Source organism: Pelophylax lessonae, assembly GCF_965119305.1.
Source record: "Pelophylax lessonae genome assembly, chromosome: 4".
Taxonomy (NCBI): Eukaryota; Metazoa; Chordata; class Amphibia; order Anura; family Ranidae; genus Pelophylax; species Pelophylax lessonae.
In genome coordinates, this window is record NC_138771.1 from 635,251,650 (window position 1) to 635,278,152 (window position 26,503).

The following is a 26,503-nucleotide window of genomic DNA, read 5'->3' on the forward strand; positions in this document are numbered from 1 at the left end:
AGCCTGTAATGCTGGAGCCTTTCATAGAACATTCTATTTTTTTGTACACCCGGCTCCTAATCTTAAATATACAATTACAGAGGTCAAGTGGGTAGAAATTATCATTAATACACATCAGTGTTTTAGGAACCTTGTTTCCTTGTACACTATATGGTGAAATGCTTGTGGACACCTCACTATCACATCTTACTGAGCTTGATGGATTTTCCAAAGCCATGGGCATTATGTAGCCCCCTCCCCTACTTTGTGGCTATAAGAGCCTCCACAGTTCTGGGAAGACTTTTCACAAGCTTTTGGAGTGTGCCTGGGGGAATTTGTATCCATTTAACCACTTAAGCCTCGGAAGATTTTACCCCCTTCCTGACCAGGATTTTTTACTGCGTGACTTTAACGGACAATTGCGCGGTCGTGCGACGCTGCACCTAAACGAATTTGACGTCCTTTTTTTCCCACAAACAGAGCTTTCTTTTGGTGGTATTTAATCACCTGTGCGATTTTTTGATCATGCGCTATAAACAAAAAAAGAGCGTCAATTTTGCAAAAATAACAATATTTTTCACATTTTTTTATATGAAATTCCCCCAAAAAAAATGTAAAAATCTAACTTTTTTTAACATTTTCAGCCAATTTGTTTTATGCTACATATGTTTGGTAAAATAAAAAATGCAAAAAAGCGTATTTTGATTGGTTTGCGCAAAAGTTATCGCGTTTACTAACAAAGGGAAAGATTTTTGGTGTTTTTTTTTTTAACGAGTAATGTCGGCGATCTGCGATTTTTTTTTTTTGCGGTACTGCGACATTGCGGCGGACAGATCGGACCCTTGACTGACATTTTTGACACTTTTGGTGTTACCAGTGACATTACTACAGTAATCAGTGCTATACATATGCACTGTTACTGTAAAAATGACACTGGCAGGGAAGGGGTTAACTGTATTGGAGAGGGAGGGGTTAAGTGTGTCCCTAGGGGCGTGTTTCTAACTGTGATTGGACATGGCTACTAGTGTAAAAACAGAGATCAACGGTCCTACATAGTAGAACCGTCTGATCTCCATTTTTACACAGGGGAGAATGACAGGCGGCTTGTTTACATTAGCCGCCTGCCTTTCTCCCTTCCCGGCGAACGATCGCTAGTGACCGGCGGACATCGGGTCCGTCGGTCACACGCACTGACTTGTTAGGGAATGAGTCGGGGCGGGTGCGCGCCTCAGCGGGCACGCGCTCGCCCGCTATTGGCTCACAAGCCAGTGACAGGCTAGTGACGTACCGGTACGTCACTTTGCCTGGCCGGGGCTGATTGCCGCAGTATATGTACTTGCGGCGGTCGGCAAGTGGTTAAATAAAAGAACATTCTTGGGGTCAGGTACTGATGTTGGGTTAGAAGACCTGGCTTACCATCGACATTCCCAATTCATCCTAAAGGTGTTCAGTAAGGTTGAATTCAAGGCTCTGTGCAGGATACTCGAGTTCCTCCACACCAAACTCATCACACCATGTTTTTAAAGAGCTGGCTTTGTACACATGGGGGGACACAGTCATGCTAGAACAGAAAAGGGTCTTCACCAAACTGTTCAGTAAGGTTGAATTCAAGGCTCTGTGCAGGATACTCGAGTTCCTCCATACCAAACTCGCCACACAATGACTTTGTGGAGCTGGCTTTGTACCCAGGGGGGGCACAGTCATGCTCGAACAGAAAAGGGTCTTCACCAAACTGTTACCACAAGGTTGGAAATACACCATTGTACAATATGTGTTTGTATGTTAGATTCACCGCCATGTTATAAACCAACCTGTTATGCAGCCTTTCAGGATAATTCTCTGTATCAATGCAGGGTCTAGAAGATCAACTATTGGGCAGCGTGGTGAAGAAGGAACGCCCGGAACTCGAGGAACAGAAACAGTCATTGGTCCTGAACATTGCTGCTGGGAAACGCAAACTGCAAGACCTGGAGGATGAGATTCTCAGGTGGGGATGCACATGGACGTGCCTGGGTTTACTCCAATTATCTCATCACATGCAGACCCGACGTTCAGATAATCAGCATTTCTTATTGGTCGTCTTATCTTATGTCTTATGTCTAACGAGCAGGGTCCTCTGATTCCTACTGTATTAAAGTGTATTGTATTTATACTGTCTACCCTCAAGTTGTAAAGCGCTGCGTAAACTGTTGGCGCTATATAAATACTATATAATAATAATAATGTCTTCTGGAGTGCCGAACAGGCAAACACTGAGGCAGTCACATCAGTCACTACACCTTATACTCCAATATTTCACCACAGTCACACACTATTATTATTATACATTTATATAGCTCTGATTTATACTGCAGTGCTGTATAGAGAACACTGAACCAGTCACATCAGTCCCTGTACCAGAGAAGCTTACACTTTAATGTCATCACCACAGTCAGACACTATTATTATACATGTATATAGCTCTGACATATACCGCAGTGCTGTACAGAGAACACTGAACCAATCACATCAGTCCCTGTACCAGAGGAGCTTACACTCTAATGTCATCACCACAGTCACACACTATTATTATACATTTATATAGCTCTGACATATACCGCAGTGCTGTACAGAGAACACTGAACCAATCACATCAGTTTCTGTACTAGAGAAGCTTACACTTTATTGTCATCACCACAGTCAGACACTATTATTATTATAAATTTATAAAAGCTTTAACATATACTGCAGTGGTGTACAGAGAACACTGAGCCAATCACATCAGTCACTACACCAGAGAAGCTTACACTCCACTATTCTACCACAGTCACACACTATTATTATTATACATTTATATAGCTCTGACATATACTGCAGTGCTGTACAGGGAACACTGAGCCAGTCACATCCGTCTCTTCACCAGAGGAGCTTACATTCTATTGTCCCAAGTACAGTCACACATTATTAGACATTTATATAGCTCTGACATATACCGCATTGCTGTACAGAAAACACTAAGCCAATCACATCAGTCACTACACCAGAGGAGCTTACACTCCACTATTCTACCACAGTCACAAACTATTATTATTATACATTTATATAGCTCTGACATATACTGCAGTGCTGTACAGAGAACACTGAGCCAATCACATCAGTCTGCACCAGAGAAGCTTACACTCTAATGTCCAAATACAGTCATACAATTTTATCATTATACATTTATATAGCTCTGACATATACAGTGCCTTATAAAAGTATTCATACCCCTTGAAATTTGCTGCATTTCGTCATGTTACAACCAGAAATGTAAATGTATTTTATTGGGATTTTATGTGATAGACCGACACAAAGTTGCACATAATTGTGAAGTGGAAGGAAAATGATAAATGGTTCTCAAAATTTTTTTACAAATAAATAAAGTCAGGTCTCCATGGCTAAGCCCCAGGGGTGGGGTGAAACACATCGGGGGCATGGCTTGGACGGAGCCAGACTGAATCCACTTTCATTTATAGTACATTCGGGTCTTGTTGGTGTGCTGCATTTTTTTCTTCTTTTGACTGTATGCATTGAGCCAGGATGTTTTTTTTCTCCGTACCACCACCCCCCTTTTGTGTGAGCCACTAGAGCTGGAGATGGGAACCCTGAGTGGCACCTGAAGTTTTCGTAGTTAATGGTAACGGGAGGTCACTTGCTTGGCATGGGTGCCTTTCAGGGAATGCCTTGTATTTTGCTCAATGAATGCAAATCATTGTCTGATTGGATGAGGTGGAGATTGTGTTGACCCACTTCTCCACCTTGCCCAATCAGAGAACTGCTTGCATTCACTGAGAAAAATGCAAGGCGTTCTCTGAATGGCACCCGTGCCAAGCAAGCAACCCCATGCGTGCCCTATGTAGTAGTGGAGCCACTCAGCACAAGATCTGGAAGACAGTGAGAATCACCGTAGTAGCAGAGGCTACTACAGTGATTCTCAGCATCCACAGGTATTGGCCAGATGTGTCCTATACATGCCTACATTGCTGAAATTCAGCTTTAAGCTCTGAGACATTTTCCTGATGAAGGGGGAGTGGTTTTGCCCCAAAACACGTTTGATGTTTTATGTGATCATACTATGAACCATTAAAACCACTTGCCGACCGCCGCACGACTATTTACTGCGGCGGTCAGCCCCGTACAGGCAAAGTGACTTAGTACTACGTCGCTAGCCTGTGAGTCTCTAGGGGGCGAACGCGCGCCGCTGGAGGCGCGCTCCCGCCCCCGCTCGTTCCCTAACATGTCGGCGCGTGTGACCGGCGGACCCGATGTCCGCCGGTCACTCGCAATCTCCCCGTGGAGAGGGAAAAAGGCAGGCGGCTGATGTAAACAAAGCCGCCTGTCATTCTCCCTGATCTAACTGCAGAGACTATACGATCCTTCTATGTAGGATCATATGTCTCTGTGGTTACATCACTAGCCACACCCCTTTACAGTTAGAAGCACGCCCCTAGGGACACACTTAACCCCTGCATCACCAATAAAGTTAACCCCTTCCCTGCCAGTGTCATTTTTACAGTAACAGTGCATATATATAGCACTGATTACTGTAGTAATGTCACTGGTAACCCCAAAAGTGTCAAAAATGTCAGTCAAGGGTCTGATTTGTTCGCCGCAATGTCGCAGTCCCGCAAAAAAAATCGCAGATCACCGCCATTACTCGTTAAAAAAAAAAAACACCAAAAATGACAAAAATCTTTCCCTTAGTTAGTAAACGCAATAACTTTTGCGCAAACCAATCAAACTACGCTTATTGCGATTTGTAGCAGACATATGTAGCATAAAACAAATTGGCCAAAAATGTTAAAAAACTTAGATTTTTACATTTTTTGGGGGGAATTTCATATAAAAAAATGTGAAAAATATAAAAATAGTTATTTTTTCAAAATTCGCGCTTTATTTTTTGTTTACAGCGCAAAAAGGTAAAATCGCACAGGTGATCAAATACCACCAAAATAAAGCTCTGTTTGTGGGAAAAAAGGACGTCAACTTCATTTGGGTACAGCGTCGCACGACCGCGCAATTCACGCAGTGCCGAATCGCAAAATAGGGCCTGGTCAGGAAGGGGGTAAAATCCTCCAGGGCTTAAGTGGTTAAAGTAGTTAAGACTCTTTTCACTATTTTGTTTGGTGTTCCTGTTGTATTTTAATGTTTTCAGTCACACATTCTTGGTTCCCACTTAGGGAGAGTCTTGCCAGACAGCATGCTTAAAGTGGCTGTAAAGCCTCAAGGTTTTTCACCTTAATGCATTCTATGGTTCTAAAAACCTTCTGTCCTGAACTTCCCCACAGACCCCCCCCCCCCCTTTTTCTTACCTGAGCCCGATTTGATCCAGCAATGTGCACGAGCGCAGCGGCTCCAGCCGCTGTCTCTCTCCTCATTGGACAGATTGATAGCAGTAGGAGCCATTGGCTCCCGCTGCTTTCGATCAAATCCAGTGACACAGGAGTGGGGGGCTGGGCTAAGTCCCACTATCTGTGTCTATAGACGCAGCAGCGGGACTCGGGAGCGAGCCTGCATTGGTGTCCCCAGGGAAAATAGCTTTATGTGGAGGCACACGATAAGGAGCAGGGGCCTGGGGACCAAAGAAGAAGAGGATTGGGGTTGCTCTGTGCAAAATGATTGCACAGAGCAGGTAAGTATAAGCATGTTTATTATTTTTATAAAAAAAATAATAAAAAAACAAGGGTTTACATCTCTGTTAATGATTATGTTCCCCATACTACTTTTAATGATTAAGTGTTGATGTCCCAAAGCCTCCTGGAAATGTCTTTCTGGAGGATAGATTTAAGGGTCTTCTTTCTTCTGATGGTTGTGATGATCTTACAGGCTGCTGAATGAGGCAACGGGATCTCTTCTGGATGATGTGCAACTAGCAAACACGCTACAGACCTCGAAGAAGACAGCGACTGAAGTGAGCGAGCAGTTAGAAAGCAGTGAGGAAACTGAAGAGAAGATCGATTTAGCCAGAGAGGTGAGAGGTGACCGCTATCCAAGACTAATTGCTTTTCACAGCTGCCACCCAGAGCTGCACGATTAATCGTTAAAAAATTGTGATCTCGATTCAACCCCCCTGACGATCTTAATCCAGCATTTCCACGATTCATACAGTGCAGAGCCGTTCTCTGCCCACTCACAGCTGTCAAAAAAAGAAAAGAAAAGAGCCTCTGGCAAATGTTTATCAACATTTCTCAGTGCTGAGAGATAACTATAAACAATGTATCATTTGGTTCTTTTAGCGCCGGTTCACATAGGAGCGATCTACTTTCAGGGGCGACCTCCGAGATCGCGGTGCGAGCAGCGCGCCGCGACCTCGGAGCGGCCGCCACGGACTTCATAACATTGAAGTCTATGGCGGTCGCCTCCTGGTCGCCCCAAAGAAGCTCCGGACCCTTTTTCTAGGTCGGAGCGACTTGTGTCGCTCCTATTAGAACGGGTCCGCAGCTTTCCTATGGGAGGCGACCTGCGGCGACCAGGTCGCCTCACAGGTCGCCCTAGTGTGAACCGGGGCTTAGATCAAAGGGATGAACTTCGGTCTGTAAATGAGGGCAGTTTAACCACTTAAAGCGGAGTTCCAGCTGTTTCTGTGTTTATTAGAAGTCAGCAGCTACAAAAAGTGTATCTGCTGACTTTTAGTAAACATACCCACCTGTCCCAGGATGCAGCGATGCGGCCGCCAGAAGCCTCGGTTCTCACCCTCTGCTCTCCCCGGCGCCAGCATCACTAATGTGGGCACCCAGCTGTGACAGCTTGCGACTTCACAGCTGGGTGTGCACTGCACTTGCGCGAGTCACATTGCGTGTCCTGAAGATCTGTGATGAATCCCAGAAGATTGCAGCGAGGGAGGGGGAGTGGAGAACTTCCACTCGAGCCGCCTAGGCAGCCCGAGCGGAAGTGGGAGCGGGTACCTGACAAAATTAGGTACGAGCTCCCCCCCCCCCCCAAAAAAAATACGTGCCAAATGTGGCATGTCAGGGGGTCAGGAATCCTTAAAGCAGAACTTCCACCTTTAGGTGGAACTCCGCTTTAAAGAGTAAGCCTTTTTCTGACACTTGTTGCTTACATGTTAAAATCATAAATATATATATATTTTTTTACAAAGACCCTATAACAGGGGTGTCAAACTCAATTTCATTGTGGGCTGCATCGCCATTATGGTTGCCTTCAAAGGCCCGGTTGTATCTGTGGGACTATGTATGCAGAGTTTAGGAGTGTGCTACATACAGAGTGCAGTGTTCAGGAGTGTGCTATGTACAGAGTGCAGAGTTCAGGAGTGCGCTACGTACAAATTGCAGAGTTCAGGAGTGCACTACGTACAGAGTGCAGAGTTCAGCAGTGCGCTACGTACAGAGTGCAGAGTTCAGGAGTGTGCTACGTGCAGAGTGCAGAGTTAAGAAGTGTGCAGAGTTAAGGAGTGTACTGTGTACACGCAGGGAGATCTTTATTCTAAGCAAAAAAAATTGTGATTCCCATTTTATCCAGAATTGTGCAGCTTTACTGATACGTATAAATTGCTAGAGAGCTGGAAAAAAGAGCTTTTAATAATCCTTATGCACAGCTACTATTAGATGAAGTGCAAGATACTGTAAATGACATGGACCACATTAAAGGGTATCTATTTTTTTTTTTTTTAGATGGAAGATTCATACTCTCTGTTCTGGTAATCACTGATAACTAGTAATAATAGATAATATTACTAATATAATATGGTAATATTTATTTCAGTGACAACTGTCTAAAGCTGACTATACATTACAACCAGTGGCTTGAAAGAAGAATAAATTACCTTATTTCCCCATCCACACTGCTGGACTATTGTGTTCTGGTGGTGGGGAGACTATAGCCGGTGGCACTGATCGTTTTGGAAAAACTTGACAGGCTGGTTGTATTGACTTCTCTAGGCACACAGAGATCGGGGTTTCAGCTTAGCTGAGACACAGGATCTCACTGTGCCTGTCTGACAGGAAAGCTGCCTGCTTTGTTTACATAGGCAGGCGGCTCTCCTGTCAGTTTCCCCCGAAGATCGCGAGAAGTCGGCGCCGATCGAGCCCGCTCCTCCCACAGTCTGGCTCCAGCTGTATCTAATAACAGCGGAAGCGCGGTTTCGGAGGCGCGCGTGCACCCCCGAGACCGCGTGCCCATAATCACGTAGATTTACGTGATTATGCGTAGCCGAGCCGCCCTGCCGCAGTAAATCTGCGTGGGGCAGTTGACAAGTGGTTAAGGGGTTATCCTAAGGGATGGTTTAAGAAGGTAACATTTAGGCCCCTTTTTTACACTTGTGTGACTTGTCCTGCTACTTGGGACTGCAAAGTCGCATCACAAGTCGTACCCCATGAATTCCAATGAGAACAATTCATATCTGTGGGACTTCAAAGTAGTCCTGCGCTACTTTGGTCCGATTTTGGCTATAGACCTCAAGATTACACAGGCATTGCTTCAAGACGTGTCAAACTCATATTGCTGTAGATTGGTGTGGATATTGGTGTTGTGGTTCGCCTGAGGCTCATTCCTTCTGCTGGCATCCAGAGTTAATCCAGGCTTATTATGTTTAAGGCTCTTGTGCTACTGTTATGGTAGCAACATCATCTGGTGATTGTCCAATCTCTCTGGTGGTGGTGGTGTTTCACGAGTGATCTATTGTTGCACCTTCATTCACAGACTTTACGTTTATGAACAACTTTTTGGACTTACTCATTCATGTGACTTGTTTACAGACTTTCATTGTTTTTTAATGCGCTATACTCTTTTGTTTTTTATATGTTTTATGCTGGTTAGGTATACCACATGTGTGTTTAGCTGCTTTTTTTGAACACATGGCGCAGGATTTTTTAATATTGTTGACATAAAATATTGCAATGCCCACCATTTTATTCTCTAGGGTCTCTGCTAAAAAAAAAATATATATATATTGTGACAGGAAGTCAGGTAAATCTGTGGGTGTTGTCACAGACAGGAGATACATTTCCACCTTGTTTAGAAAATTCACCAATTACTATAGGGTGTCGGCTGCAGAGGTAGCCAGAAAGGTGTAAGGAAGTTGAAAAAGCTTCAGCTATTCAAGATGAGGCAATTAAGGCCTCTATAAGTTATCCAGAGGATGATTACTGATTGCTGCCTCCTGAAGTGATGTGAGCTGAGGAGAGCAGTCAGATGAAAGACTTCGGAAGGTGAGGTGCTGGACTTTTTCTGTGTGAAAAGAAAATAAATGGACTATTGATTGTCTGCTGTATGACCAGCAGTGTCTGCCCAGCAGTAGGTTGGGACAGACACCATAGGTAGGTTCCTGTGTGTGAAGGTAGATGCCCACAGTGGCCAGGATTTATTTTTGTTTTGAGTTATGCTGTTTTGATGCTTGCCCTTGTGTGAAGGAAATTGCAAGAATAAACCATAGACTGTTGTTTTCAACTACTCCTCGGCTGTCTCTCTGTGTAACGAACCCCCCCAAGGGGTCACCCTCTCTCGCTACCGAGCTAATCCCTCACAATATATATATATATATATATATATATATATATATATATATATATATATAATGTTAGGGGGTTCTAAGTAATTTTGTAGAAAAAAATACTGATTTAAACTTGTAAACAACAAATGTCAGAAAAATGCCTGGTCTTAAAGGGGTCAGACCAATTTGGGAAAAGAGATTAGGAAAAGCTGCTTTGAACTTTTACTTTTACTTATTACTGTAAGTGCTTGAGTCACCCATGTTACTTCTGTTATTGAAATGCACTGCCCTGTTGGGAGTGCTGCACTGTGCAAGGTACTGCTTCTTCCACTGACCCACCTTTACATCTCATCATCCAATTATATCCGTCCTTTTATCCTAGGCATACCGCCCTTGTGCCCAGCGGGCTTCACTCCTCTTCTTTGTCCTGAATGACCTCGGGAGGATTGACCCCATGTACCAGTTCTCTCTAGACTCCTACATTGACCTTTTCCACCTGAGTATCGACAAGAGCAAACGCAGCTCCAACCTGGACGAGAGAATCGCCAACCTCAACGAGTACCACACATACGCAGTCTACAGGTGAGAACTTATAGTGGGGTGCCATAAACCCAGAACCAACATTATTCCATGGGAAAGTCAAAGGAAACCTTCATTCAGTTCCAGGAATGATAGCAGAGAAATCTTACTAGTGGAGGTACACAAGACATTTAAGCAGCCCACAGCCCAGACTCCACCCATAACCAAAATATCTGGGTGGACTAAGGCTTTAATTAACCTCTTTGAAAAATAAAGGCGCCATAATTGCCCATACTTGGTAAGGTGATAGTAGCAAGTAAAAAGAGCAAGTATTCAAGCACGTAAGCAAGTGCTTTGTGGCCAGTTGATTTACAGATTTTATATAATAATTCAGTTTATTTATTTGATTGATAACAGGATGCATCCATGATACTTAGTTTGCATAACTTACTAAGCTCTTGAAATAAAAAATGCCTAGCACTTTTGGTATGCTTTTTTGAAATATTGATGACTAAACCTAAATGTTATGCAATTTTTGCTATAGGATATGGAGGAGGTTTGTAATTTTTTGTCGTTCTGCAGTGTGTGTATTCTGACCTCTCCTATCTTCCTGGTCTACTTTACAGTTAACCTGTCAAAAAAAACCTGGAAAACTTTAGGTCTCACATGGAGGTGTTAGGTGTATCAAATATACATATCTAATATTTCATATTTACTTTATTAAAGTAAGAATATTAACTATTCCAAGATTATTTAAATAAGGTTTTTAGAAACAAGTATAATTTGATTAAAAAAAACATATAAAAGGTACTAATGAATTTCCTTTTTATATCTCACACATGTCCCAAAATTGTGTGTGTAAAGTCCTTTGAGCATGCTGCATGACAAAGACATTTAGGAGACGTTATATTGACGATGTTGTTCCTCATATTGCCAGGTACACATGTCGAGCTCTCTTTGAAAGGCACAAGCTCCTCTTCAGTTTCCAGATGTGTGCCAAGATCCTGGAGGTGGCAGGAAAACTCAATATGGACGAATATAATTTCTTCCTGCGTGGAGGCCTGGTGGGTACTCTAGAGGCACCATTTATAATGCAGTGCTAACTCACCAGTTACAGAATTACTAGAAAGTGCTATAAAAATACTTACAGTGCCTTGAAAAAGTATTCATACCACTTCCATTTTCCAAATTTTGTCATGTTCCAACCAGAAACGTAAATGTATTTTATTTGGGAATGTATGTGATAGACCAACACAAAGTGGCACATAATTGTGAAGTGTAAGGAAAATGATAAATGGTTTTCAAAATTTTTTACAAATAAATATCTGAAAAGTGTGGCGTGCATTTGTATTCAGCCCCCTTTACTCTGATACCCCTAAATACAGCTGTTCTGTGAAGCCCTCAGAGGTTTGTTAGAGAACCTAAGTGAACAAACAGCATCACAAAGGCCAAGGAACACACCAAACAGGTCAGGGATAAAGTTGTGTAGAAGTTTAAAGCAGGGTTACGTTATAGAAAAAAATCCCAAACTTTGAACATCTCACCGAGCACTGTTCAATCCATCATCCGAAAATGGAAAGAGTATGGCACAACTGCAAACCTACCAAGACATGGCTGTCCACCTAAACTGACAGGCTGGGCAAGGATAGCATTAATCAGAGAAGTAGTCAAGAGGCCCAGCCTTAAGTCCAGACCAAAATCCTATTGAGAATCTGTGGCAAGACTTGAAAATTGCTGTTCACAGACGCTCTCCATCCAATCTGACAGAACGTAAGATATTTTGCTAAGAGGAATGGGCAAAAATGTCCCTCTCTAGATGTGCAAAGCTGGTAGAGACATCCCCAAAAAGACTTGCAACTGTAATTGCAGCGAAAGGTGGTTCTACATAGTATTGACTGAATACAAATGCACGCCACACTTTTCACATATTTATTTGTAAGAAATTTGGAAAACCATTTATCATTTTCCTTCCACTTCACAATTATGTACCACTTTGTGTTGGTCTTTCACATAAAATCCCAATAAATCCATTTACGTTTTTGGTTGTAACATGACAAAATGTGGAACATTTCTAGGGGTATGAATACTTTTTCAAGACACTGTAGCAGTTTCCACAGATTACTCCATTGCTGATTGGATGAAGACAACACTGCAGATTCACTCATCCAGACGGCGAGCAAGTGACTTGTGCAAACAGGAAATGGGATGGATGCCAGTCAGAGAACGCCTTGCATTTTTCTCATTGGATGCAAAGCACTCTGTGATTGGACAAGGTGGAGAAGCTGGGCAGTGATGTCATGATCTTTGCCTCATGCAATGAAAATCAGGTGTTCTCTGCCTTGCCCTGTCCCACATACCAATCTTGTTGGCGTCGACTTGTCTCCAGTGATAGGATTGTAAGTGTGACAATGCCATAGGGTTTGACTGATGCTATGCATTTCAATCACAGGTGCTGGATCGAGAAGAACAAATGGATAATCCATGCCCAGGTTGGCTGTCTGATGCCAACTGGGACAACATAACAGAACTTGACAAACTGACCAACTTCCACGGCATCATGAACTCCTTTGAGCAGTACCCACGTGACTGGAACCAGTGGTATACTAGTCCTGAGCCTGAAAGCGCTTGCCTGCCAGGTACTGCAATGGGTGCTGCACTGAACCCGTGTTACTGGTACTCATTATAGTGCTGCTGTTTAATATTATGAAACTGCAACTGATAATGATATAGGCAACACAAGGAGAAATTTGTAATTGTTTTGGAAAAGCTGATGGAAGTACAGCACTGTGTAAAATAATTCCAGTTTTAATTTGTTCAGATATTTTTGTTACTTCTAGAAGTGAGAATGAAGCCTTACTGAAAGGAAATCTGAACCATGCAATCATGAAATTATGCAATTGCCCTTTCCCACTCAGTAACGGGTTGTGCTATCTTTAGCTGCAGTTGCAGCTATGTAATGTTCCTTACATAATTGCTTTAGCTTGGCAGCATTAGTCAGTTTAATTTTATTTTGTTCTTATGTGGATGGACAGCATCTTTAAGGAATGGTGTTAACAGTCAATCATCAAGCACCTGTACAGACGTATAGGAGGAAGGGTAGGGATTAAGTCACAAGCTCCTCAGTGACAATACTTACCAACATATAAATCCCTGTCCCGAGGACAATGCCACCCCAGCCCACTTCCCACACCTGAAACACCCACTTTCTAGGCAGTCACTCCTAGACCGTGTCCACTATTAAGTTTTGTCCCACCTGTAAATATGCAGGAACCACCTGCTGGAAGCCCTTGATTAATACCCTTTTTTGAGTTACTGCCCAGGCCCCATAATATAAATGTAAGGAATGCTATGATCCAAGGGCACAGAATCATTGGAACAGAAGTTCCAGATGCAGGATTGTCCCAGAAAATCCAGGACATTTGCATCTGTCTACAGGGCACCCTGGGCAAACATTTTGTTGCCCCCCCCCTCATCCCTTAATGCAATTTCGCTCTCCACCACAACATCACAAAAAAACAAACACACGTAGACCTATCTCACAATCTAATAACCAGATATGACCAGCGCTATGGGAAGCCTAGGTGTAGGAGTCAGGTGTAAGCTGCCACCAACCTACCCCTAGAGACTTGGGGTATGGAAAAAAGGTGTAATGAGAAGTTGGTATGTGGCGCTACCTGCTAAAGGGGAATATAAAATTGAAAATGATAAAGTGCACTGTGTGTATATATGTGTACCTGAATCATATGGTTTTTGCCAATCCTGAAGGTATACCATCCAATTAGTGACCATATGTAATAAAAGATAAACATTTAAAGTGCACCGTGCTAAGTAACCTCTAGCAACAATCAATGAGCAGTAAATAGTAAATAGATGCGATATTCCTCAAATCACAGTGAGCACGAGTATTTATTTATTTTATTTAATTTGTGTATTAATATAACAATATTGTATTAAACAGCACAGTTCATGAGCACAAAGAAATATTTTATTAATTGCACAGCTGCACTTGCACCAAACACCCAGCACTTATTAGGAGGGTATTATCAATTACCCAGAATGTTTTTTACTTAGCACAGTGCACTTTAAATGTTTATCTTTTATTATATATGGTCACTAATTGGATGGTATACAATATATGCACTAGGGATGTACCTTCAGGATTGGTAAGAACCATATGATTCAGGTACACATATATACACACAGTGCACTTTATCATTTTCAATTTTATATTCCCCTTGAGCAGGTAGCGCCACATACCAACTTCTCATTGCACCTATCTCACTATAACTTTAGTAGTGTACTGTAAACATAAAGAACTAGTCCATACTCACTGATTAGTTGCTAAAGGGTAATTGCACATGCTTACTGCTCTCTGACTGGTTGCTAGAGGTTACTCCGCAGTATTAACACCTCAGTGATTGGTTTCTAGAGGTTACAGCACATCATTACCACTCGCTGATTGGTTGCTAGAGGTTCTTGCACATCATTACCACTCACTGATTGGTTGCTAGATGTACCTGCACATCATTATTGCTCATTGATTGGTTGCTAGAGGTTACTGTGCATCATTGCTACCTACTTTTTTTTTTTCCAAGAGGTTACAGCATATTATTACAGCTTACGGATTGGATGCTGAAAGTTACAGCCTTTTATCCATTTTTATCCTTTTGTCATCTATTTGTTTATAACACATACCTGCAAAGGAACAATACCATACATACACACCGAAAACATGTAAAAAACACAAAATGGGTACTAAACTACACACCATAAATATGCCCACAAACAGCAATTTAGACATAGCACCATACTGCCACGCCAGAAACGTATCTGCAGACATAGAATCAGTACCATACTGACACACCAGAAACATGTCCGCAGGCATAGTCATTAACAGATTAAACTTAGCAAATATATGCAAACCCAAGCTGCAGCAGTTAACAAAACCAGCAGCCTACTCTCTTGCAGTAAAAGGGCATACATATTAGAGGTAAATCAATTAATCTACCCTTTTACAAAACACTGGTTCACCCTCATCTGGAATATGTGCAGAGGTCAGTGGTATGTAGGGCAGTGTACAGAGGTCCGTAGGATGTAGGGCGGTGTACAGAGGTCATTAGAATGTAGGGAAGTGTAAGGAGGTCAGTAAGATGTAGGGCAGTGTAGAGATCAGTAGTATATAGGGCAGTGTACAGAGGTCAGTAGTAGGTAGGGCAATGTACACAGGTCAGTAGTAGGTAGGGCAGTGTACAGAGGTCATTAGGATGTAGGGCAGTGTAATAGAGGTCAGTAAGATGAAGGGCGGTCTATAGAGGTCAGTGGTAGGTAGGGCAGTTTTCAGAGGTCAGTAGTATGGAGGGTAGTGCACAGAGGTCAGTATTATGTAGGGCGGTGTACAGAGGTCAGTAGGATGTAGGGCAATGCACAAAGGTCAGTAGTATCTAGGGCAGGGTACAGAGGTCAGTAGGATCTAGGGCAGGGTACAGAGGTCAGTAGGATGTAGGGCAGTGTACAGAGGTCAGTAGGATGTAGGGCAGTGTATAGAGGTCAGTAGTAGGCAGGGCAGTGTATAGAGGTCAGTAGAAGGCAGGGCAGTGTAATAAAGGTCAGTAGGATGTAGGGCAGTGTATAGAGGTCAGTAGGATGTAGAGCAGTGTATAGAGGTCAGTAGTAGGTAGAGCAGTGTATAGAGGTCAGTAGTAGGTAAGGCAGTGTACAGAGGTCAGTAGTATGTAGGGCAGTTTACAGGGGTCAGTATTATGTAGGGAAGGGTATAAAGGTCAGTAGTAGGTAGGGCAGTGTACAGAGGTCTGTAGTATGTAGGGCAGTGTACAGAGGTCAGTAGAAGGTAGGGCAATGTACAGAGGTCAGTAGTATGTAGGGCAGTGTACATAGGTCAGTAGTATGTAGGGCAGTGTACAGAGGTCAGTAGTAGGTAGGGCAGTGTACAGAGGTCAGTAGGATGTAGAGCAATGTACAGAGGTCAGTAGGATGTAGAGCAATGTACAGAGGTCAGTAGTAGGTAGGGTAGTGTACAGAGGTCAGTAGTAGGTAGGGTAGTGTACAGAGGTCAGTAGTGAATAGGGCAGTGTACAGAGGTCAGTAATAAGGCAGAGGACAGAAGTCATTAAAACGTAGGACAGTGCACAGGGGTCACTCGGGCAGGGGATTGGGTGTCACTGGGGCAAAGTATTGTGCGTGACAAGGACAGAGGACCGGGGGGTCAAGAAGACATAGTATGGGGGGGGGGGTCAGCATGGCACTGTAAAGGGGGTCAGAAGGAGACAGTACAGTGGGTGGGATGGCACACACTAGGGGGGTCAGGAGGGCACAGTACAGGGGCAGGGAGGGCACACACCAGAGGGGGGGGTCAGGAGGGCACACACCAGAGAGAGGGCCAGGAAGGCACACACCAGGGGGTCAGGAGGACACACACCAGAGGGAGGGTCGGAAAGGGCACACAGCAGGGGAGGTTGGGAGGGCACACACCAGGGGGGTCAGGAGGGCATGTACCAGGGGGGCACAGTACAGGGTCAGGGAGGGCACACACCAGAGGGAGGGCCAGGAGGGCACACACCAGGGGGGTCAGGAGGGCACACACCAGAGGGAGGGTCGGAAAGGGCACACAGCAGGGGAGGGTAAGGAGGGCACACAGCGGGGGGGGGGGTCGGGAGGGCACAGCGCGGGGGGATTGAGAGGGCACACAGTGGGGGGGGGTCAGGAGGGCACACACCAGGGGGGGCAGGAGGGCACCCACCAGGGGGGTCAGGAGGGCACACACCTGGGGGGGTCAGGAAGGCACGCACCAGCGGGGTCAGGGGGGCTCTCTGGTGTGTGCACCAGGGGGGTCAGGAGAGCACACACCAGGGGGGTCAGGAGGGCATAGTATGGGGGGTGGGAGGCCACACACCAGGGAGGGTCAAGATGGCACATATCAGGGGGGTCAGGAGGGCAAAGTACGGGGTTTGGGGGGGGCACACACCACGGAGGGTCAGGAGGATGGCATAGTATGGGGGCTGGGAGGGCACAGACCAGGGAGGGTCAGGAGAGCACACACCAGGGGGTTCAGAAGGGCATAGTATGGAGGCTGGGAGGGCACACACCAGGGAGGGCCAGGATGGCATACACCAGGGGGGAGTGAAAACCTGGAGACAGTGACAATCATTAAGCCCAATTTCTCATAGTGCTTTCTATTTGTCAGCTAACAGGCAGCACTTCTATGCTAAGCTGCAGTAACCCAGCAGACATAGGATAGAGGTGCCTGCAAGCTAATACACAAGGTACGGCAAGATGATTTTACCTCCACATGCAATGGATTGTCTCCCTCTGCTCACTGTCACACCAACCGCTTTCAGACGGGCGGATGTCAGGCACAACCCCCAGCCCCCCCACTAAAACAGAAGAGGCCAACAGGCTCCTCCTCAGGGATATCCCTTTATTCCTCCAGGACACTAGCTGTGACAGAAATACTGTTGGAAAAGCGAGGTAGGGGGTGGTACAGGGGGCAGAGATTCCGGAACCTATTACTGAGATACAGCGATGCAATGAGCAGGCACAGCAATGAAAGTAATGGCTGTAAGCTGTCCCGACCACAACTCTTATTTCCAGAGCAGGAACATGGGGACAGGCAAACATCTGTGACAGTTGGCAAGTATCTGCAGCGTGGGCTCAAGGGGCAGCTGTTTTGGGCCCCATAACAATGACAGGGTCCTGGGCAGCTGCCCCTTTTGCCCTGTGTTAAAGATGGCCCTGTCTGTGTATATACCTATGCCAACCAGGTATGTAACCTTTCTTCCCCAGATAAATGAAGCTACAGGGCAGAAAAGGGAGTACATGCAGCTGGTGGAGTGGTCATTAAAATGAACCTGTTGTCTGGCCCTGCATGACAAAATCATAAGTTAATTTTATTTGACACAAAAATAAAACTCGGCTATTACAAACATACAACTCTGCTTCAACGCTCTTCCCATATGTACAGTGACCAGTTTGGGTCTGACTTATTACAGTGGATTCCATACCTGCCAACTGTTCCGTGTTTCCCGGGACAATCCCGGCAAATAGGAGCCTGTCCCGGGTAATTTATTTTTTTTTTTTACATTTTGTTCCACACAGTGTCGCTCTCACCCCAGCTAGGTGTTGTAGTTCTGGCAGCAGGTTGTCTCTCTCTCTCGGTGCCCGCTCACTCTTCCCGCCTGTCGCAAATTTAACGTGTCACCGGAGGCAGGGTGACAGCATGGTGCACTTTCCGAAATCCGCCAGCAGGGGGAGGCAGAGCACCTTCCGACAAGCTGACACTTTAGAATTGCAGAGAATTGTGATGAGAATTTTAAACTTTAGGCAGAAGTAGTGCATCTGAATGGGAGAATTATTCCAACTCTGCTACTTTGGCCTCAAGTTTTCAATTCCCTTTTCAAATTCCTGTAATTCTCTCTTTATGAAGTAGACCCTATAATCTGATAAGTAGGCGGAGAGTAATTATGCAGAGTGGGCGGAGCTTCAGGGAAGTGGGTGTGGTAAGTAATTGATAGCTGTGCTGCTAAGTGTCCCTGGAAATTTTTTTCAAATGTTGGCAACTATGGGATTCAGGATATAACCTTGCTTACTTTTTCTAACTGCCACGTCATCAGCATTTGGTCAAACCGCTGTTTGTTTTGCAGGGGAATGGGAAAATGCCTGCAGTGAGGTGCAGAGGATGCTGATTGTCCGCTCGCTGCGCCAGGATAGGGTGGCTTGCTGCGTCACTGCCTTCATCATCAACAACCTGGGATCAAAATTCACAGAGCCACCTGTGCTGGACATGAAAGCGGTGAGCATTGGGGGGGGGGGGGGGCTTTTTTGAATGGAACACTCAATATTGCTTCGTCAAAGTAGAAACTTGGAGTGGAGGGTGCAGGCTCTCTGCTTGGGGGTTCTAGTTTTTCCAACTTTGCTTGAAAATTCCATGATAGCCTGCTGTGTACAATTCTCTGCTTCGTGGAAACCTAGAGTTCAGGAAAGCCTGATTAGAGCACCTCTGTTAGTAGCTCTGTTCTTATTGGTTAGACCTTTTTTCAGTCAAGGCACCCTTTGAAATTATGGACAATCTCAAGGCACCCCATTCTAAAATGTAAAAAATATTCTAATAGTTTTACATAATGCAGCAACATCCACATATGTAGGACACCAAACATTAGAGGTTATTTATTCTTCCAAAGCAAATACATTTTTGCACACTGGAACTGACTAGTATGCCGATGTTTCTTTTCTCCCTCAATTTCTCTCCATCAGTCAGCTAATGTGACCCCAGTGCTTAGGGAGAGGGGCACAGGAGGGTCAAACAAGGATGCTGTGGAGGCAACAGACATCCTCCTTATCAACTGATTACATCATTGGTTGTTAGGATGCCAGCGTCTAGAAAGTTGTAATGGTGCCTAATGAAACTAAATGTAACTAAAGGGCAGGCTTGATCCACCTGCTTGTATAGAATTTTTTATCAATTTTTAGGCATTTTGTCAAGGCACGTCTGAAGAAATCTCAAGGCACCCAGGGTTGAAAAAGGCTGGGTTAAGGGTACCCCTTTTCTCATTGATTAGAGTACCCTTGTTTTAACTGATTAGAGTACCCCTGTTCTAATGGATTTTAACCAGGGTGCCTTTAGATTTCTTTAGGAGTGCTTTGGCAAAATGCCTAAAAATTGCCCAAAAATAGTATACCAGCCAGCGCGTGGATGAAGCTTAGTTTTAGTTACACAAAGCCACGGGTTTTCATTGTGCACCATTACAACCTTCAAGCCACCAGCATCATTATCAATGAATGACGTCATCGGTTGTTAGGGAGGACATCGGGCGCCTGCACAGAATCCTTGTTTGTTCCTCCCCTGTTATACTCTGTCAGCACTGGGGTCAGGTGAGTGAGGCAGAGAAACTTGGAGAGAAAAGAAACGTTGAACTACTAGTCAGTACCAGTGTGCAAAGGTGTGTTTGCTTTAGAACAGGGATCTTTAAACTGGGGCTTGTGCGCCAGATGTGGCCCTTTGCGTGCCTTTATATTGGCCTTGGGGCACTATTCCTTCCACTGATACAAGGCATTAGTCCTTCCACAGACACCAAAGAAGCGGCATTATTCCTCCATCTGACACCAATGATGGGTACTATTCCTCCATCTGACACCAATGATGGGGAACTATTCCTTCGTCTGACACCAATGATGGGGCACTATTCCTCCATCTGACACCAATGATGGGGCACTATTCCTCCATCTGACACCAATGATGGGGCACTGTTCCTTCGTCTGACACCAATGATGGGGCATTATTCCTCCCACTGATACCAATGATGGGGCACTATTCCTCCATCTGACACCAATGACGGGGCACTATTCCTCCCACTGATACCAATGATGGGGCACTATTCCTCCCACTGACGCCAATGATGGGGCATTATTCCTCCCACTGATACCAATGATGGGGCATTATTCCTCCCACTGATACCAATGTTGGGGCACTATTCCTCCATCTGACACAAATGATGGGGCACTATTCCTCCCACTGACACCAATGATGGGGCACTATTCCTCCATCTGACACCAATGACGGGGCACTATTCCTCCCACTGATACCAATGATGGGGCATTATTCCTCCCACTGATACCAATGATGGGGCACTATTCCTCCCACTGACGCCAATGATGGGGCATTATTCCTCCCACTGATACCAATGATGGGGCATTATTCCTCCCACTGATACCAATGATGGGGCATTATTCCTCCCACTGATACCAATGTTGGGGCACTATTCCTCCATCTGACACCAATGATGGGGCACTATTCCTCCCACTGACACCAATGATGGGGCACTATTCCTCCATCTGACACCAATAATGGGGCACTATTCCTCCAACTGACCACCAAGCCTATGGCATTGTTTACTCCCACCAATGCCAGGGCATTTTCTAATCCTGCTGGCCACAGTTCCAGCCCCCCTAATATTTGAAGGGCAGTAAACTGGCCCTTTGTTTTAAAAGTTTGGAGAACTCTGCTTTAGAAGAATAAATCATCTCTAACGTTGGGTGTCCTACATGTGTGGGTGTTGCTGCATTATGTAAAACTATTAATTTATTTTCTTTTTAGAATGGGGTGCATTGAGATTGTGCAGCATTTTAAAGGGTGCCTTGACTGGAAAAAGGTTGAGGAACACTGGATTAGAGTACCTCTGTTCTGTTTTATTGGAGAACCTCTGTCCTAATGGATTATATTACCCCTGCCCCCATTGATTACAATACATCTATTGTCACTGATTAGAGTACCCCAGTTCTATTAAATTTGAGTACCTCTGTTCTGATTGATTTTAGTACTTTAAAATCCCATTGGTTTACTCTTCTTTTTTTAATCAGTTTATACTGGGGTACCTCTCACTAGGGGTTGTTGAATGGAATCCGCAACACTTTTCTGATTTTATTTTAATAGCTTTGATCATAGTACCGCTGTTCTTATTCATTGGACTATCTTTGTTTTTATTGATTAGATTGCCTTTGTTGTTCTAACAATTGCTGCTGGATTTTTATCCACTTTATTTATCTGTCTTTTTTTATGTATTTTGTATTCTTGAGAATGTAACAAGAGAAGCTGGAACACCCAAAACTTCCAGGTGGAAAGAAATAGAGTTGAGAATTATGGTACAGAGATCTCACTGTTGGGAGTATCCAAGATGTATAAGAAGCCAAGAGCTGACTCAGCCCACATTCTCCACCTATAACTAAAATATCACTTTTGTGTAGGATGACCTAAAACAGCTGTTTCTATGTCCATAACATAAGCTCCTCTCTTTCCTTTCAGGTGGTTGACGACTCCCTCCCTCGTTCTCCACTGGTATTTGTTCTCTCCCCAGGCGTGGATCCCACGGGTGCACTTCAACAACTTGCCGAGCAGTGCCACATGTCGCAGCGTTTCCAGACTTTGTCCCTGGGTCAAGGCCAAGCACCCATCGCTACTCGCATGATCAAAGAAGGAGTGAAGGAAGGTGAGGCTCAGATCTGCAACATCCTACCCCATAACACACAGGAGTCTGAGGGAAAGGGGCAGCAATTATACAAAAGATCCTTATACGATGCCTCCATCCAGTGTGCTCTGCAGCAGCACCATAAGTGATAGGAAAAACCATAGTTGTGTGCAGGGAACCCATCACTACGAACAGAAGTATAATATGTCATAGGTGGATGATAGCAGACACATACCACTGAATTACCAGGTCTTCTCTTCTGCCTTTTTCCTCTCTCTGGGCAGATAGACCACCCCTCCTTAGGCTCAGACCACGGGAACCCTTTAGGGGTACAGGGTACAGGAGTACAGTTGTCCTTTAAGTGTTGGCCTCCAGCAACCCCCCTTCCACCCTCAAGTGCTTCATATACCTATTTGCTGTGTGGCCTTCTGGACATGACAAGTAAAGTCTTTAGTGTTGGTACTACTTCTTTCATGGCCATAGACTGTTGGCTTCAATGGTTGACAGCTTTCCCATATGGATGAACGGAGAAACCAGGAGGTATCACGGAGAAGCTGTGCTGCTTCTGGTGGTCGCACAGTGTAGATCTCTGTGGATCACAAACAGCTCAGATTAAGACTTTGGGGGTGCCAGCATTTAATGGATAACTGTACTAAAAACTTACTACTAACCTTACTGTTGTTGCTAATGTAACTTGCACTATAGGGAGTGGTTTGATCCATCTGTTTAGTTGATTGAGCACTACTCTTAATGATTTATCACCAGAGGCTGTAGTGAAGGAGCATTATACTGAGCTTCTAAAAATCACCTTTGTATTTCATTCTTCTGATCAGAATCATCCCAAAAATGATGCTTCCAGCATTTTTATGGACTCAGCTGTTCGCCACTACCTAGAGCTCCGGCCTCTAGGCTTACAGCATGCTTAGAATCTTAGCAGATTCTCTTTGCTAGAAATCCATTATGAGCCTTCTTACTATTTAATTGCTGGCTTAATTGCTGGTCTTGCACAGAAAGCATCTCTTGATTGGGAATGCCAATTTATTCCAGAGATAAGACTATAATCCTTCCACTTTATAAAACTCTGGTCCGACCACATCTGGAGTATTCTGTCCAGTTCTGGTCGCCAGTCCTCAGGAGGGATGTGTTGGAGCTGGAGAGAGTCCAGAGAAGGGCAACTAAACTAATTAGGGGATTGGAGGACCTTAATTATGAAGAGCATCTGCAATCGCTTGATTTATTCTCCCTGGAGAAGAGACGCCTGAGAGGGGACATGATAGCAATTTATAAATATCTCAATGGTGATCTCGACATAGAAGAAAAGCTATTCAGTCGTAGAGAGTGCATGAGGACTCGAGGGCATACATTGCGATTAGAGGAGAAGCGTTTTAACCTCAGGCAATGTGGGGAGTTCTTTACTGTTAGAGCTACAAGATTGTGGAATTCTCTACCACAAGAGGTGGTTTCTGCGGGAAGTATGGTGGCTTTCAAAAGACTCTTAGACGTACATCTCAAGGATCAGAACATTCAGGGGTATGTGAGATGATTAGGGCCACACACACCTACACAGGTTGAACTGGATGGACTATTGTCTTTATTCAACCTCAACTACTATGAAACTATGAAACTAGTCAAGTACATCAAGAAAATCACTGAGGGTAAGAGTACTCTCCTCCCCCAAAAAATAAATTAAAAAAAAGGCTTATGCTGCTGAGACTAGGAAAAGCTCTTTCTTTTTTTTTTTTTTTGCCCCTCTTAGATGGCCTCTAAACCTGGAGCACTCTTCTGTCAGAAGATGTGAACCTCCAAAACAGCCTAGTCTAGGTCCAAGCTCTTTTTCCAATAAAGTGCTCCCCCGCTTATTAGTGTAGGGGGAAATCTATCGGCCTTCTCTGCCATCTGGTCTCAAGAAATCTTAGATGTTTGGGTCCACATCCTTACTTTCAGGGGCTACAAACTAGAGTTTTGGGTTTTGCCACCTCCCCACTTTATGCTTTCGAATTAGCCATCTTCCAAGTAAAAATCCATCAGTACTCTACACTGCTATTCACCAGCTTCTCCCACAGGGGGTTGCTACCCCAGTTCCAGAGGTTTTGGACACCAAATTTGTGTATGGATTTAGCCAGGTCAGTCATTGCCTCCCTTCTATCAAGGGGCCTTCTTGCCTCCATGGATATTAAGGATGTTTACTTACACATTCCAAACTTTCCTCCACATCAAGGCTATCTGCGTTTTCAGTGGGCACACAGCATATCAGTTTGTCACCCTTACCTTTGGATATCCAAAGCCCTGTGGTTCTTTATCAATAAGTCATACTTTCAGGGAGTGTAGTGGGATACCCACAGGTTTTCATGTATACCCATGTATACTCATCGAGTGGGAGACCAACTGTTAAAGGAGCAGTCCACCCAGTCCCTTTCAGCCAATGTCCAACAGACAGTGCAGACTCTGCAGGTATTCAGATGGATTCTGTACCTTCAAAGTTGTCGCTAAACCCGACTTGAGTTGTCCCTTCAACTCTGGACCTCTCAGCTGCAAGGCTCCCTGACAAGACTGTAGTTGGACAATGCCATGACAGTGTCCTAGAGCAACCATCAAAGAAGCACCTGAAGCTGTACCGCTCAAAGAGAAGCAGATTTGATTCATACTCAGGCAGAACTGCATGTTCCGACCCTGTCCGTCCTCCACATCCCAGGCGTGTAAAATTGGCAGGCAAACTTTTTCAGTTGCCAGCCCCTGAATCTTGGGGGATGGGCTCTTTACCTGAAGTTGTTCCAAGCTTTTTGCCACAAATGAGAGATGCCAGTGTCAAGATTCAATAATAAACTGGGCAGGTGTGTTTTCAGATCCAGGGATCCTTGGGCCTTCCAAGAGAATGGTCTGGTGCCTCCATACAGGGCAGCCATCAGAAATTTTGGGGCCCCTTACACAGCTTTAGGCCTGGGCCCCTCCGGGCCTGACCACCAACATTTTGAAGGACCTGACCTCTGGCTGTCCCACCGAGTCCTTCAGTGCACCCACTTCTATTTTAACACTCTTACAACTTAATATATGAAAATGAATCCAAGCCAGCAAAGAGACATCTCAATCCAGTAAAGGGACAGCCTCATATTTTCAGCAGAGACAGCGCAATCCAGCAAAGAGACGTCCCTTCAGCTGCATCGGCTTACTCTGCAGCCGCCCTGCTTTAGCAATTGCTAGTTACTACAACAGCACCAACTCAATCTCGTTGGTAGGGGCCTGGGCCCCTCGGAATGCCCGGGCCCCCTACATGTGTATGGGCTGTCCCCCCCTGATGGCTGCCCTGCCTCCATAGGATTGGTTTAACTTGAGCTATGCCTTTTTCTTCTCTACATTTCCTCCATCATCCACTCCCCAGGACTGAGATGAAGGGCATTCCATTGATTCCTTTTGCACTGAACTGGCCCAGAAGTATGTGGTACTAGAATATACTTAGATTCCTGTCAGACTCGACTCTCTGTGGGTTCTTCGGATTGTCTGGACCTTCCGTCCCAAGAGCCAGTCCACCATCCTACTTCTTGGTTGATGGCTTTACCCGCATGGCTGTTGAAGCCCAGGTCCTGAGGAAAAGGGGCCTAATGTACTTGGTTATCCTTACCCTCCTGAAGACAACTTCTTGCAAAGTTTACTATCGCACCCGGAAAGGTCTACTTGTGTGGTGTGAGGCTAAAAAATTCCTTCCTAGGAATTACTCCATGGTGCATATCCTGTCCTATCTCCAGTATAGTCAAGGCGAGATGCTGAGCCAGACCAGAATCAACAGCCCTGGCTGTTCTGTTTCAGAAACCATTGGCCTTTTGTTGCTTAGTTAAGGTGTTGCACCTATTATTCCCCCCGTACAAATTTCCTGTAACTCAGTGGGATCTTGACCTGGTTTTCTTGGACCTTCAGAGGGCAAACACATAAAATGTGCAGTGCCAATAAATAAATAAAAATGACAACAATTATTATATATAAATGATAAAAATAATAAATATGAAGTGTGCCATTCAAAAAGTCTACAAGACTGTGTATTACAGTCTTCCGCCACTGCCATCTCTGGACACCCACCTGATTTAAAGTTGCATAGAATAATCAGCAAACAGCGCATGGATAAACCAAAGGCTTCAGATGTGGAAAAACAACCCTTTGTTATGGTACTCTCCAGCAGAGGGCTGCCACACCACCAATATAATAATTATTGGGTGTCACCAGTCACCAGTATTATAATTTATGGGTGTCACCCCTTTATTTATGATCTGTTCCCATATGATTGCACTTTAAATAACACTTGATTACACAAAGTTAGCGCCGTTTCAACCTTTCTTGCACTTTTACCCTATATCTTGACCCCTCGGGGTTTGGTTGTTGGCTGCTTACACCTAGTACCCATTCACGATTCACCGCACACTCCATAGCGCTGGTCACCTTTTGCTTTTATCAATATAATAACGAGCCTAGGAGGGATGCTCACCACATGAAAAACAAACCAAAGAAAATTCTCAGCTCAACTTACTTGCTCAACTAACTTGTTTGTACTGTTGGCTCACCACATGAAGCCACAAGA

General features: G+C 44.6%; 1 protein-coding gene across 1 annotated transcript in view; it reads left to right on the forward strand.

Moving 5' to 3' along the window:
* Window positions 1–26,503, forward strand: part of DNAH2 (dynein axonemal heavy chain 2) — a gene marked incomplete at its 3' end in the record, with an annotated part of 417,940 nt that overhangs the window by 356,719 nt on the left and 34,718 nt on the right. The window contains exons 72-78 of the mRNA XM_082254654.1: window positions 1,833–1,966; window positions 5,824–5,968; window positions 9,828–10,027; window positions 10,902–11,028; window positions 12,414–12,600; window positions 18,622–18,770; window positions 21,777–21,960. Of these exons, the coding sequence (XP_082110780.1) occupies window positions 1,833–1,966; window positions 5,824–5,968; window positions 9,828–10,027; window positions 10,902–11,028; window positions 12,414–12,600; window positions 18,622–18,770; window positions 21,777–21,960 (1,126 nt within the window). The remainder of the gene's footprint in view (window positions 1–1,832; window positions 1,967–5,823; window positions 5,969–9,827; window positions 10,028–10,901; window positions 11,029–12,413; window positions 12,601–18,621; window positions 18,771–21,776; window positions 21,961–26,503) is intronic.